The 14656-nt window shown below is 36.9% G+C and overlaps 1 protein-coding gene across 4 annotated transcripts in view; it reads right to left on the bottom strand.

Moving 5' to 3' along the window:
- Positions 1–81: 81 nt before the first annotated feature.
- The window catches only part of coro1ca (coronin, actin binding protein, 1Ca), a 54435-nt gene continuing 39860 nt past the window's right edge, over positions 82–14656 (bottom strand). For all 4 annotated transcript variants that reach the window (XM_079607728.1, XM_079607729.1, XM_079607731.1 and 1 more), the window contains 9 exons: positions 14471–14593; positions 10930–11059; positions 9095–9276; positions 8773–8892; positions 8064–8168; positions 7223–7368; positions 5976–6033; positions 4550–4792; positions 82–2399 (listed from right to left, as the gene is read on the bottom strand). In XM_079607728.1, the coding sequence (XP_079463854.1) occupies positions 2280–2399; positions 4550–4792; positions 5976–6033; positions 7223–7368; positions 8064–8168; positions 8773–8892; positions 9095–9276; positions 10930–11059; positions 14471–14593 (1227 nt within the window). In that variant the 3' untranslated portion in view covers positions 82–2279. The remainder of the gene's footprint in view (positions 2400–4549; positions 4793–5975; positions 6034–7222; positions 7369–8063; positions 8169–8772; positions 8893–9094; positions 9277–10929; positions 11060–14470; positions 14594–14656) is intronic.

Genomic DNA, 14656 nt, shown 5'->3' with positions numbered 1-14656 from the left:
AACAGTAAGCTAGAACTTTTAACCAACCAACCTTGGTTCCACAAAGTGGTTTTATAATTAGAGAAAAAAATTAGAGACAAATGCCAAAATTTCTGTTTATTTTTTTTATTTTCCTGGTAATCAGTAAGACTCTTTATACTTGAAGCAGATGAATGAACAAAAATGGAAGAGTTATGCACAATTGAATTTCTATAAATCCTTCCTTTCGATTTTTATCATTGGACACAAAAGGCTCACAGTGTGCATTAAGGATGGGGAAAAATGGGGAATTTCCTTAAAATCATCAAACTCCAAATGATGGACAAACACCCTCCTACAGCCAAAGGAAAAAAAAAAAAAAAAGGAAAAGGAAAACTAAAAACATTTATTTACAAAGCATCGAAATCAATCATTACCATCCACCCTTCTTCCTGCATTCTTTTTTTCTTTTTCAACCTACCTAAATCCCTTTTCACTTTATTCATTCACTCCTTAGAAACCACACACTCGAGGGTGCATCACAGATGCCTCCTGAGGCCACTTAAACACTCAATATGGATCCATCACACATCCTGAAGTTGATCAAGCTTGGCACATCTGTACCCACACGGTCCCTACGTTTTCAAACCCTTCACTTTAAAACCTCACCCAAAAGAGAGCAAAAGCAAATGCAAATGACAGAGGTATTGCGTTGTAGCTGTGAGATCTGAAGACTCGTTTGAAATGAAGTACTTGTAGGTCGGGTTGGTTCTGAGATGAGGTGGAGGCTATTTTAGACTAAAAAGCATGTGGAGAAGGAAAGGTGCTTTTCAGAACCTAAGAAAGAGGCACTAGGCAGTGATGCAAACAGAAATGAGATATGTCGAAGTGTCAACATGAAAACCACAAGAGAACATTCTGACGTAGGATGTAGCCGAAGCAATCTGATCAACAGAATCACAGTTTCCTCTCTTGGCATGAAAAAATACATAACCAAACTGAAAAACAAAACCAGTTGTCATCACCTCAATCTTGTGGCACACACAATTCAGCGTAAAAGGATAATCTAGACGTGATCCGCCCCTTGAGAGAATTGGTTCTGCTTGGCTAAGAGAGCATTGTAGACAGCGTGTCGCAAGATGACATTAGGAAAAGGAAGTCAGTCACGACTCATTATTTTGCTGGTAGTCACGGTCTATAATGCACAGCGAAAACATGTACAGACAAAGCTGTTGAATTGAAAGTTTGGTTTCTGAGATGGTATGGACGACACAACTCAAGATGAGATTTGAAGGAATTAATTAGAAAGCAAAGCAAAGCTAACAGGGTTTCTTAGACCAGAACAATGTCTGACTGGAACAAAGTAAGAGTCAGAGTAAAAGCTATCAAGCCGGTAAAGCAATGGACAAGTTTTGCTGCTAAAGCGAATGCTGTTCTGAGCTTATATCCTCATGTTTTGCTTGCATTCACCATTATGATGAGCAACTGCTGCCATCAAGAAAGTGTTTGGAGTTGTAAGGAGAGTACACATTAACTGTGTTCATTGCAACCACCAGAACCAGAATTATTTTCCTAATTACTATCTTAATACATACATGGGTACCTGAATAGCAAAGAAACATCTTCAGTGGAATATTTTAGAGCACCTGTATTGTTTTCCAGTACTGTTTTGTAAACTTTTTCAACTTTACATGTTTGCCAGGTTGATTAAAATCTTTATTTTTTATTCTTTAGAAAGACACCTATAACATTGACAAATGGTTCCAATGATTCCCCCTCCTTGCCTTACTATTGCTTAGTCCCTTATAAGTACAAAATAAAAAGCTAGTCAAATACTGTCAGGGAGGTGAATAACTCTATATATTTATAGCAAAACTATAAATTTGGCAACTCAGAAGGGCGAGAGAGGAACTGCAATACTGATGGCTACTTCAAACTTTGAGCTCATCAAGTTTATGTAACTGCTTCATAATGCAATTTTCTTGGTCACAATTTTTAATAAGAAAAACAAAACAAAAACTTAAGACCATTCAAGAACACCAGATAAAAACACAGCCATTGCAGAAAGAATTGGAGTGAGATTTGGAGTAAAAGCTAAACGGGTCAAATTTTGAAATAACGTTTGTAGTTTTCCAAATATGCTATGAGGTGTAAACAGGTTTTTGGGAATGCAAAAGGAATAATTGATCATCTTGGAATGTTGGAGTCTTTGCAAGGCAGGCTTCAGACGGAACACTGTCATGATGATTGGCAGTGACGGGTCCCGCCCACCTGGCCAATGGGATATCCTGAATAGAAGGGGAGGGGATTACAGGGTCCCTTTAGATGTCCATTTTAGACAACTGCTCCTCAAGTTTGGCAATTCTTTTTTCCTGACTGCTGACAAGCTCTCTGAGAGATTTCATTTCTTTCAAAAGCTCGTCCTGCTTAGCTTCACTTTTCTGTTGAGGAAGAAAGAAAGCGAAAGACAAAATGTTAAGAACAATTGTCTCAGTATAAAATAGATTTAAATATTCAAATAATAAAAAAAAACATTGTTTTGTGCCAATATAAACTGCCCTGCCAAAAAAAAACGGGCACACTAATATTTTGTTGGATCACAATTGCATGTATTCAGCATGTATTCACCATGGCATTGTTTCGATAAACCTTTGCAATGTCAAACTTTTTATTTCAGTCCATAATATATTTTCACCGAGATCTTGTTTTGAGGATGGCAGAGGCGAACATCAGGCATTGATGGGAAAGCCTGGTCATCCACTATATTCATTTTAGAGCCACACAATGTTGCTGAACCTAGGCCTGACCAGGTGAAGCAACCCCAGATCATAACACTGCCTCCACAAGCTTGTACAGAAGGGACTAAGCATGATGGGTGCATCACTTCATTCGCCCATCTTCTTACCCTGTTTTAAATTAAAACAAATCAATGGCCTATATGCTAGTGTTATCAGGGTTCTCACACAACTTCAAATTTCCAGGTCCAATACCCTCAAATTAGAGGACTTAATGTGAGGACACATTTATTGTGTCCAACAACAAACGTTGAGGTACCATTGTAGTAGTTTCGTGTGTGCGTGAACGTCATGGCAACGTACAACACAAAGCACCTCACGCGGGAAACACTTAACATAACGCGTAAATGCACGTAACTAACGTAAATCAAGCAAGATAGTGTGCATAGGCCACGAAGTGTTGGCGAAACAACACATTAGCGGACCAGAGGGAATAATATGGAATTTTTGTCCAGGAAACTTTCAAGCACCTTCAAGAATAATAATAAAATAAAAAAAATTCAGATGATTCACAAACTTTCAGGATTTCAAGGACCCGTGGGAACCCGGTGTTATTTTCGTATTATTTATTTACCATTATAGGATATATCCAAGGGGTCATATTCATTATTTTGATTCTTGGCTGAAACTGAATAGGTTAACATGCTTTAATGCTAAAAAACCACATTATTTTTTAACATACTGTAAATTATTGCAGCTTCTCTATTCCCAGGATGCATAGGCCCTTCTTTAGGAAAAAAGCTCAAGAGCGCTCCAATCAGCCAGCTGACCCAGTGCGTTGTGATTGGCCAGATACCTCAAGCGTGTTGGAAATATAATGCCTCTTAACATAATCGCAAGCTTCAGCTTCCAAGGCTTCTAAAGCATTTATATAAACAGTTAATAATATTCGACGGTTTTACCATGTCAGTTCGAGCCCAAGTCGGAGTCTGAAAATGCAGATGATCAAGCCGATTGATCGGAACCAACTAATATTTCACGTTGTGACGTCGAGGAAGTAAAATCTGAACTTCGTTCGAGCCGTTTTAGGCAGGTCTGGATCTGTGTTCTCCGTTAGATAAAATAAATACCTTCGTGGGAGACTATATGTAACTCTGCAGATGTCATACAAGCATAAACAGATACATTACACACTAAAGTAAAAGGAAAACATTATAAAGCATCTTATGACCCCTTTAATATTTTAATTTGAGTATTTTTTGTAATTTTGTTATGTGATAGTCATATTTATATATTTCTATTCAGCTTTATTTCAATTCACAAATATTAATGAACTATTTTTAATAGTTAACAATACCAACGCTGCCATAAGCAAATAATTAAAACGCATATTTAGTCAGATTGTAGGATAATCATTAGGTGTGATGAATAGCAGCTAACATTGGTGAGTTTGTAGGGCAGCGCACTGGCTCCTATGATTACAGCCCTGAGAACAGAGAGCTGGGTTTAGAGGGCAGGATACACATGTGGTGATGCTGTCATGTGGTTAAACCGGCATTTGGTCGGGGGTTGGTTCTGCTGTAGAACATCCTTAAAACTATAAAAACACTATATGCAAGCCAAAATGAGAAGTTGGCCTTGAACAATACAATAATTTAGCTGCATGTCGGTCACAACTGCAGCAGTGTAAATTACAGTCCAATTAAATAAATTGTGTTTATTATATATTTTTCAATTAAATTAGTGAAGAGAATGGGAACTGTGTGTAAAAATTGAGAGGGATATACAGAGGAAAAAATGCTGGTGGAAGATAAACTGAACAGGAATAAGTAAATCAGTAAATGAGTCCCACTCACGATAGATGGCGTGGAGGTGGCAGTCTTGATGGCAGGGGCGGTATTCTCTGTATTCTTGCTCATCTTGTTGTCTAGGATGTTCTTCTTGACCACTTTGAGATCGCGGTTCTTGCCTGGGACGTATCCATGTTTCAGGGATATCGGGATAGGGTCTCCATTCTTCCCTTCAAACCAATCCTCGGCCTCCAGGGCAGCCTCTGGACCTGCCGTGTCAGGGTAAAGGTCATCCTGGAACAAGTCCGACTGATGGAAGGAAGAGTGTTATCAGATGTTAGGATATGCAGGATATGAATCATGCTAACTATTGGAATATAAACAACTGGGATGCAGATACAGAGTTCAGTTGCTTGGTTGGTGTGAATGCTGATCAATCTTTGGTAGCTGCTGAAAATTCAGCTTTTCCATCACCGGAATAAATTATATTTTAAAATGGAAAAGTGTCATACATACATACATACATACATACATACATACATACATACATACATACATACATACATACATACATACATACATACATACATACATACATACATACATACATACATACATACATACATACATACATACATACATACATACATACATACATACATACATACATACATACATACTTCTTTTTTTCTTTTTTACACACAATGTAAATCCTAAAAATTATTTCCAGTGAATATTAAAATACATTGCTAAAAGATTTAGTGTATGACAACACAGGTCCAAAATTCATGTTGCCTCAGCGGGTCATTCTTATTGTTGAATCCTTATTAAAAGCAAAGGGACTCAACCATTAACAAAAAAAGTTAAGTGAACAACGCTTGCTATTTTTCACACTGACTCCTCCAGCATTGTTGCCTAGGTGCAGTGGTAAACAGCGGTCATCATAACTAATGAGCTGTGTTCGAAATCACCTCCTATACTCTCATTCACTATTTCCTATATTAGTCCACTAATATAGTCCAGTTGAAGGAGTGAATGAAAACGAGTGAGTGAATTTGGACAGAGTGCGCCGATGTCCTATATAATATTACGCTGTACCCACATTGGACCAGTGGTATTCTCTAGCCATTGAGTGTACATTCATTGTACACTCATTATTAAGATGCATTATGGGATTGAATGAGTGCACTCAATAACGTCCACTGTTGTTTCGGACACCACTGCAAATGTCCCTTCAAATTGTGCCCTATTCAAGGGTACAGGAGGCGATTTCTGACACAGCCAAGGTAATACATGTTGATGGTGCAAACATACTGCAGTTTAAAGCAAAATAATAATATGTGAAGGAAGACTTGCAGTGGTGGAGTGGTACTAAATAAATCAAACCTCAGTGTGAAAACAGGTGTCAAAACAGGAGGAAGTTGTAGCTTAGCATTGACAGTGTTGCTGTACTCTTAAAAACAAAATGGTAAAACAAAATCAAAAGGCTCACTTTTCTTGGCACAGTCATGATGATAGGCTCACACTTTCTCTCATGCAGTTTGTAAAACCTGAGAACACACAAGCACACAAGTCTGTTATAACATGTTCAGAGGGGTAGCAGGTGTTAGTGCATGACTCATTTGGCAAGTCAAAACATAACAGATAAAAGAGTGAGAAAAAAATTAACACCATTCAATTAAGAGCATTAGATACCACCAAACCTGAACCTATATTCATTAATCACTCCCCCTAAATCTTATAAATCTCAATCTGAAGGATCCAGCAGGCCTTTGTTAACCAGGTCTAGTGCTGCCCTCTTTTGGGTGGATTGGGACTCTTCATCTTCCCTGTATGCATTGGTGTTGATGAACAGCACTACAAACTCTACATTAAAAAAATCTCAGCAGTTTATGAAAAACTAGTAAAACCTAGACTAAATAAAAAACATAAAGAAAAAAAAAACAATCCAAAAAGTCTAATAAGTATCTAATTTAAAAAAAAAAAAATCATGTCATATTGCACCCTAAAACAAAAAGGAATTCAAGATACATAGATATACATGTTTTCTTTGTTCATTTTGCATCACATCAAGACATTATGACATTTAAGCCGATTTGCCTCTCAATTTGTCATTATTAATAAGTGCCCCTATTATGCCATTTTAAAGGTTCATAATTTAGTTTGAAGGTCTCCTACAACAGGTTTACATGCACCCAAGGTCAATAAACACTTTGCACACCACCTCATTTCTCAAAGAGCCTAAAAGCAGTTTGTTCAAAGATTCAATCGCATTGGTCAGATGTCCCAGTCTGTTGTGATTGGTCTACCGCTAATAGTGTGTGTCTGAAACGAAAGACCTATTACCATCTGAATTTCAGTCTTGCATTATGCACATTTGTTACATTGGAACGCAAGTTTGTAACAGGAAGAGAGACTGGAATTACTGATGACTCATTTCAGCAGTTCAGAATCGATTACCGGTATTTCTTTTAGGAGACAACCTTTTTTGTTGTTCAGTTTGATCTTGAAAACTTTGCAGAACTTTTACTTTCACAAAAATGTATATTACTTAAAGTAATATTCGAAAAAGTATAATGGGGCACTTTAATAATATTCTAATTACAGCAATATAATCAGTAAAACAAATGCAATGTGAAAATGTTATATGGTTATAAAATTAGGATAAAATTCCTGACGTGTTTCATGTGATTTCCCACATACTTCCATTAGCTTGTGTGATAATTGCTGTTGCTATACCTTGCGATCTCACACTTGTTGACGTCCAGCCCTCTCTTGGGCATGTATCCCATGCCCCTCTGAGGCTCCTTAGTGGTAAAGGTGCTGAGGTAATGGACATAGGGAGCTTCATCCGTGATCTCAAAGTAACGGATACTGCTGTCACCCTATTAGAAACAAATCCTCAGTCAGAGACTAAAAACTAGTGATGCACCGAAATGAAAATTCTGGACCGGAACCAAAAATTCTGGATGCACTTGCCTGAAAACCAAAACATTTAACATAAAAAAAAAATCTTATTTTAGATAAATATTTAATATTTTTTAAATATTAGATTTTTTAATTAATTTCAATAATTTTATTGAATCTGAATTTAAAACATATAAGCCAATAAAATAAAACCACACATTTAAATTAACACCAAAAAAAAAAAAAATTTGCATATATATATACACAAGTCCAATTAAAATAATTTTCTATTGTTATATATTTAAAAATTTAATTAATGTGATGACAGCTGAATTTTCAGCATCATTACTACAAGTCTTCAGTGTCACATGATCCATCAGAAATCATTCTAATATGCTAATTTGCTGCTCAATAAACATGTCTTATTATTATAAATGTTGAAAACAGTTGACGATTAATATTATTTTTGAAAATGGGATATTTTTCCAGGATTCTTTGATGAATAGAAAGTTGAAAATTACAGCATTTATTTGAAACAGAAATCCCTGTTGTCACTTTTGATCAATTTAATGCATCCTTGCTGAACAAAAGTATTTTGAAAAGTATTTCTTTTGAAAAATAAAAATTGTACATTCCCCAAACTTTTAAATGGTACTGTATGTGCTGCATTTACCTTTCCACACAGGTAGACCACATTAGTATCGGGATCATAGAAGGGCAGGAGGACTCCGTTACTGGTGTCCATCTCATGGACAGAGATCGCCTCGTCAATATTGTTCTGGAAGACAAACAGAGAAAATATATAGTCTATAATTACATTACAAAGGAACATTATATGTCACTTGTGTCAGGAACTGCAACCAAAATTAATTATCTTTGTTCGGAAAGCATAATCCTTAATAAGTTAAGGCTGGAATAGACTTGAGCAAAGATTGCTGCCCTGATTATAAGTCTGGACAAGTTGTAACCGAAAGTCAGGGCCAGTCAGCAGATTTGAGTTGACAGATTTCACAGAAAATCCTGTAGTGTATGATGATCACAGACTCCAATTTCTTTTAAGCTTTAAAGTTTGATTCCATCCAGTCGGAGGATATCAAACATGTTTGATATTTAACACATTGTTTTAATCGGTAACGCGTCTCCTAGCAAAAAGGCATGCGTTTCTGTGTGAGTTCGTTTAGTTTGTGATGACTTGAAAGACTGGTAGTGTATGATGCACAGTTTTTCTCTGTAACCATTTACAAAGTCGGCAAGTATATGATGCCTATTTAGATGTTAAAAGTTGTGTAGTGTATTCCAGCCAGTCTGAAGTGCATTTGTTTGTATTTATTTATGAGCAGGTGTTAGATTGAAATTTGTCTGCAGTTTCCATGGCAACTTACCGGATCCCAGAGGGCGAGCTGTCTCTCGCTCATGCGGCTAAAACCAGTGGTGAACACTTTTCCGTCAGACAGGAAAATGGCTCTCATGGGCCTGGCACCCTCATGGGCCTTGTCCTTCTCCTGTCAGCGAGACACACCATAATACATCACAACAATGCTCACATTCTTTCAAACCTGAGCAGCCAAATACTTTTTGGATCAAGTAAACGCATGAATATACAGCGCTTCAACTGAGAAAAACTGACGCCAGAGAAACCTTTCAGTCCATGTAATTCACAAACTTTTATCTGCCTATTCACTTCAGAAAACTCTCTCCACTTACCGCAATGATCTCCTCCTTGCGCGGGTCGATGACACGGATTCTCTTGTCCTTGCAGGCAGTGCAGATGAGGCTGCCATTGCGGTTCCAGCAGGCGCTGAAGATGATGTCAGGGTGCATATCCTCCAGGGTGATCATGGACTCTCCCGTGCCCACATTCCAGATGAAAATCACGTTATCACAGCCTGCAGACAAACCCCGGGAGAAAAATCATGTGATGGGGAAATAATCATGTTTGAATGATGAAGAATCTATTTATTAGAAAGCAGCTGGATTGTTTTTTCCATTTAAAGGCAGGGTAGCTGATTTGTTCAAGGAACATTTTCTGTTATGCTGGTTGAAAGTCTCTTCACGTCCTGATAGCAAATCACTAAGTTGAGTGATCTAAATGTTAGGGGTGTTGAAATTGTTTCAATGCATCGCGATGCGGACGCCGGACGTTGACGATACTGCATCGATGCAGTAGTAGACCATAATCGATTATAGCCGTTATGACCTACAGACGTTTCTCTGATGTCATACATCGCATACGCGCTTGTCTCTCTAGCGTAAAATGACGGGGGCTATTTGCACCCAGCCACCCACAATTTTTTTTATTTACAGTGTGTGAGCGTGTGCGTGTGTTTTTGTGTGTGTGCGCATGCGAGCGTGTGCGTACGTGTGTGAGTGTTATTGTAACTTAAGTAGCCTAAATACTTGACAGTTTCATGCGTTTTTAGTATTTACTAGTGTTTATTAGTGCTCCTGTCGTCTGCTGTATTCAGACCATAGACGTTCAGATATGAATTTAGTTTGACTACATTCAGGAAGTGTACTTTCTTGGAGCAGATCAAATAAAAAGGTTGTTCATATATCTGACTGCTTGTTTTCATTGATGAAAATGTAGCCATGTGCAGTAATTATAGCCCTTTTCACAGAGATTCCGGAAAATACACTGATAATGTGATGCGGGATTTGTCCCGGGATCGTTTGATTTTGGTTCATTCACACTGCCAGTGATTTTCCGGGATCTGTGAGTGCGATCACACACATCTTCTAAACTTTCTAGAGTCGCGCGATGGCACAACGTGCGTCATCATTACGACCCACCCCTTACGGCATTGATCCTGGCTTTTGTTCACACAGGATGCGTTCCGGGATTGATCCCAGCAATGTTACTAGGTCCCCAACCCGGGATCCATGCCGGAATCAATCCTGGGACGTGTTTGCGTTCACACAGAAGGCACTCTGGCAATTTCACGGCAATTTCCCGGCAATCAACGCGCCGTGTGAAAGGGGCTATTGCAATGCATCGTGACATTGAATCGTTGAAATGATAATCATAATCTAATTAAATCGTAAGACCAGTGACAATTCACACCCCTGTTAAACGTATTTATATGCATGCATATCATCTGTGAAAGGTGTAGAACCATAAAATATCGGTCCAATCATTACATTCGGTCCGAGTTTATAATCCAGTTAAACAGTTTGTAACTCAAATGTATGCGTTTCAATGGCAACACTATCAACGCCAAAATGAATCTGAAGCGGTCAAGTGATACAGGTCAGTGCTCTTTAAGTTGTTCATGTTGATTATCACTGTAATGTCATGTGCTTTGAGACATGAGGTTAATGCCATCTCTCATGACGCTTTTGTTTGCTCCCTGCTGTGCTCTCATGTGTTTTGAAGGAGGCGTGGCTTTGAAGGGAGGGTGGGATCTTATGCTTTCAAAGGTAGCTCGCTTTTGCTAACCTCTCCTAAAATTGCCTATCCAACCTGTAAGTGTTTTGATACTGAACTGTATACAGAACATTAATGTTTGCTTTTTCTATCTGGATCAGGTGACTCTTCTCACCTGCGCTGAGGAGGATGTTGCGAGCGGTTGGATGCCAGGTAATGATTCCCACTCTTTTAGAATGACCCTCCAGCACCACCACTGGCTCGGACATGGAGGTCACCAAACCATTCTCTGGGATCTGCCACACCTGAGGACAAACAAAGAAAGAAAAATATATTCACATTTTTATCTAACATCTCACAAATGCAAAGATGCTTGATAGTGAAGTAAAATCAAACCAGTTATCGTTAACTAAAACTATTACAAAATCGCTTTTGGTTATTGAAATAAAGCTATCATGCTATAAATATATACAAAAATATCTGAACAGAAATATATAAAAAATAGAAGTAATAGAAACAATTAAAAATAAATGCTAATTCAAAATATTCATAAAAAACAAATATTATAACACCACATCAAACGTAGTTGTTAAAATGAATTCCATTATGATCCAAAATTGGATCAAGCCATTTTGTATAACTTCTACAATTACATTAATTTGTCTGAAGATGGCAGCAGAGGGCAAATAAAAGAGTCCAGCAGAGTTTTATCAATTTAAACAAGAATTAAAAGTATAATGACCTTTAACTTTATAAGACAGAAATAGTAATATGCGATTTTGAAGCCTCTCTAACGTCCTTTTGATCTCCCTCTACATGTTGCTTATTCTCAGCATTTATTAAATAGCTATCTTAATAATTTTATGATGATTAGAAAAAAAACTGCAACAATTTACATTTAAATATTTCTGTATATCTACCTCTTCTTAACTGTGTAATAATAGACTGAATGAGTATACATTATTCCTTTACATAGACAGGAGACACTGCTAAACCTGTTCAATGTCATGATAATCAAACATTGTCATCCCCTAAAAACGAATAAAATAACCATCCAGCATGTCTATACCTAAATATTAGGTCTAGGTAAAAAAATATATACATATTGATTTCTTGATTTTAATCGGTTCTCATTTTGAAGAACCGATATCATTTCTTAGAATCACAAGAATCGATCTTTCAGTTTATGCTGTTCTCAATTGAATGAACAAAACTTTGTAGCGTGCTTCCAATCCAACAAATCTCAAAAAGCTTTGTGCCTTGTTACATCTGATGTGAAAAAGTCTCACCATTCAAATTCTGTCAGTTTTGTTACAAAATCCAAAACAATAAATACTGTTTTTGCGCTCTTGCGCACATTAAGGTGTGACAGATTGTTGTTGCCGTTCAATACAAGCAGCAGCACGTGAACCAATCATCTCTTCTGATACTAGTTTAATAAACATGAATGAACATCAAATGGTATGTTAAAAGATACATATTATACTATTAAGAGAAATCCGTATCATGTCTCATGTAATGGCTCAATCAGTGTTTCAACCGTGGAACGACGTCAATAAAAAGCTTGTAAACTGTGACATACCTCAGAAAAGCCATTCAAATGTCCAAAAAATCGTTAGTCAGCTAAATAAATAAACTGTTGCATATTCGTTGTATTTTTAATTAACTTATTTTGTTTTAATAAATCCTTCATGTTTTTTTTATGGCAGCCACCATTTAAATGTTTATATATATTTTGTTAAAACGTGTAAAATCGAACTAATTATGTCATTGAAAAAAAGTATTATAATATCAGAACTTAACTTAATGTGTAATTTAAATGCAAGTAGCCTACAAACTTTTAATATTATTATAGTGATGTACCGACTGGGGTTCCCTGTATGGTTTACAACATTGAGAGAGATTTTTTTTCTTAAAGGGATAGTTCACTTTAAAATTAAAATTCTGTCATCATTTACTCACCCTCAAGTTGTTTCAAACCTGTATTAATTTATTTCTTCTGCTGAACACAAAGAAAGATATTTTGAAGAATGTCAGTAACCAAACAGTAGTCTGTACCCATTGACTTCCATAGTAGGAAAAAAAAATACTATGGAAGTCAATGGGTACAGACTACTGTTTGGTTACTGACATTCTTCAAAATATCTTTCTTTGTGTTCAGCAGAAGAAATAAATTAATACAGGTTTGAAACAACTTGATGGTGAGTAAATGATGACAGAATTTTAATTTTAAAGTGAACTATCCCTTTAAGGAAATTTGCCATGTACTGATAGGCCACAATCAATCATCATTGAATCGAAAGCTTGTGAATCGAATCGTAAAATTTGTGTCAATGCCCGGCCATAATCAATACATTATGAATCTAGGAAGATAGGACAGAGCAAAACAGCAGGAATCATCAACTTCCCGGCCTCAGTATTCCTCAAGAGAGCGGACGAGAGACAGTGTCCTAATAAACTAACTCAACACGTGCACACTCATTACACATACACAAGCACTGGAGTTGCGTTTTTTTTCTTCACACTGGCCAAATAAGGGCTAGTAGTGTGATAAATGGACCCAGAGCCAGCCAAACTGACCTCAGAACTATAAAATGGTAGCTGCTGATTCAATGACTTCAGGCTGGGCTTAAACTAATCTAAAACAGTCTAGAGGAGCAAGCCTTCAGTTATGCTGTGATCCGATCTATTGCAGTTCGCATGAGTCATGGGGCAAACTTTGCCAGCCACACATGGACTCAATGGGTGGGGTGAGAAGTGATGCTGGCTATTTAAGGAAATTTATCTAGAAATGGTCAAATCCACCCATCAATAAACAAGGTTTAAAACGACTGCAGCGGTTTAGTTGATTTCTGTAATCAATGCAATTTGCTTCAGAATGATACATAATGCATTGATTACAGAATAAATTGTTGATTTATCCATACAATACCATTCAAAAGCTGGTGATCAGTTTTTTATTTTTCAGAAATTAAATATTTTATTTAGTAAAGCCCTATTCGGACGATACTAGTTTTCCAGGGGGACGTTGGAGAAATTTGTGTTTCACCAACAAACTTTACGAATACAATCCCTTTGAAATCTGTCAAATATGTCTGTTTTTTCTCTCATTCGACCTCAGTAAAAATTCCAGGGCAAATTTCCTAGTGTTTTTCGGCAAAAACAACGGTCCTCTGAGAAATCTAATCTCGTCCAAATGCAAATGTCTGTGATTGTCTATATTTTATTATACAAACGCTTCTCATCATGTGTTTTTTTACCTAGCTGATCTACCGTTTGAGCAATGATTTTCCACATACTTTCATATATATATATATATATATATATATATATATATATATATATGGTTTACAGCTTATGAAAACACCAAATTCAAAATTAGACTATTGTGAAAAGGTTTTCATAGCTGTAAGCCATAATCCTCAAAATAATAAGAAATAAAGGCTTGAAATATCTCCCTTGGCATGTAATGAGTCTATATAATATATTAGTTTCACCTTTTAAGATGAATTACTGAAATAAATGAAGCTTTGTACGATATTCAAATTTTTTGAGTTTCACCTATGCAAATTTATTACACATTTCTCACAGTATATCTAGCGTCTGTGTTAATTAGCATCAAGTCTGACACAATGTTAAAATTCCATCAGTTTTCTAAGGCCGTTAAAATGATGACAGTGGATGTGTGGAAGTGAAGAGAGGAAAGGGTGACATACCATCACGGTGCAGTCTTCAGATCCACTAGCGATGACCTGGTCATTGTGAGGGCACCAATCAATGTCCAGAACTGGGCCAGTGTGGCCACATACTGTAGGGTAGGCCTTATCTATACGGCCCGACTGCAGAGAGAAAACAGACACAAAGACAAAAATAAGATTATGAAAGCATTTGGTCCATTGGGT

This window comes from Phoxinus phoxinus (assembly GCF_949152265.1).
Source record: "Phoxinus phoxinus genome assembly, chromosome: 3".
Classification (NCBI taxonomy): domain Eukaryota; kingdom Metazoa; phylum Chordata; class Actinopteri; order Cypriniformes; family Leuciscidae; genus Phoxinus; species Phoxinus phoxinus.
The sequence above is the reverse complement of the archived record's forward strand: the minus strand, read 5'-3'. Positions and strand labels throughout refer to the sequence as shown.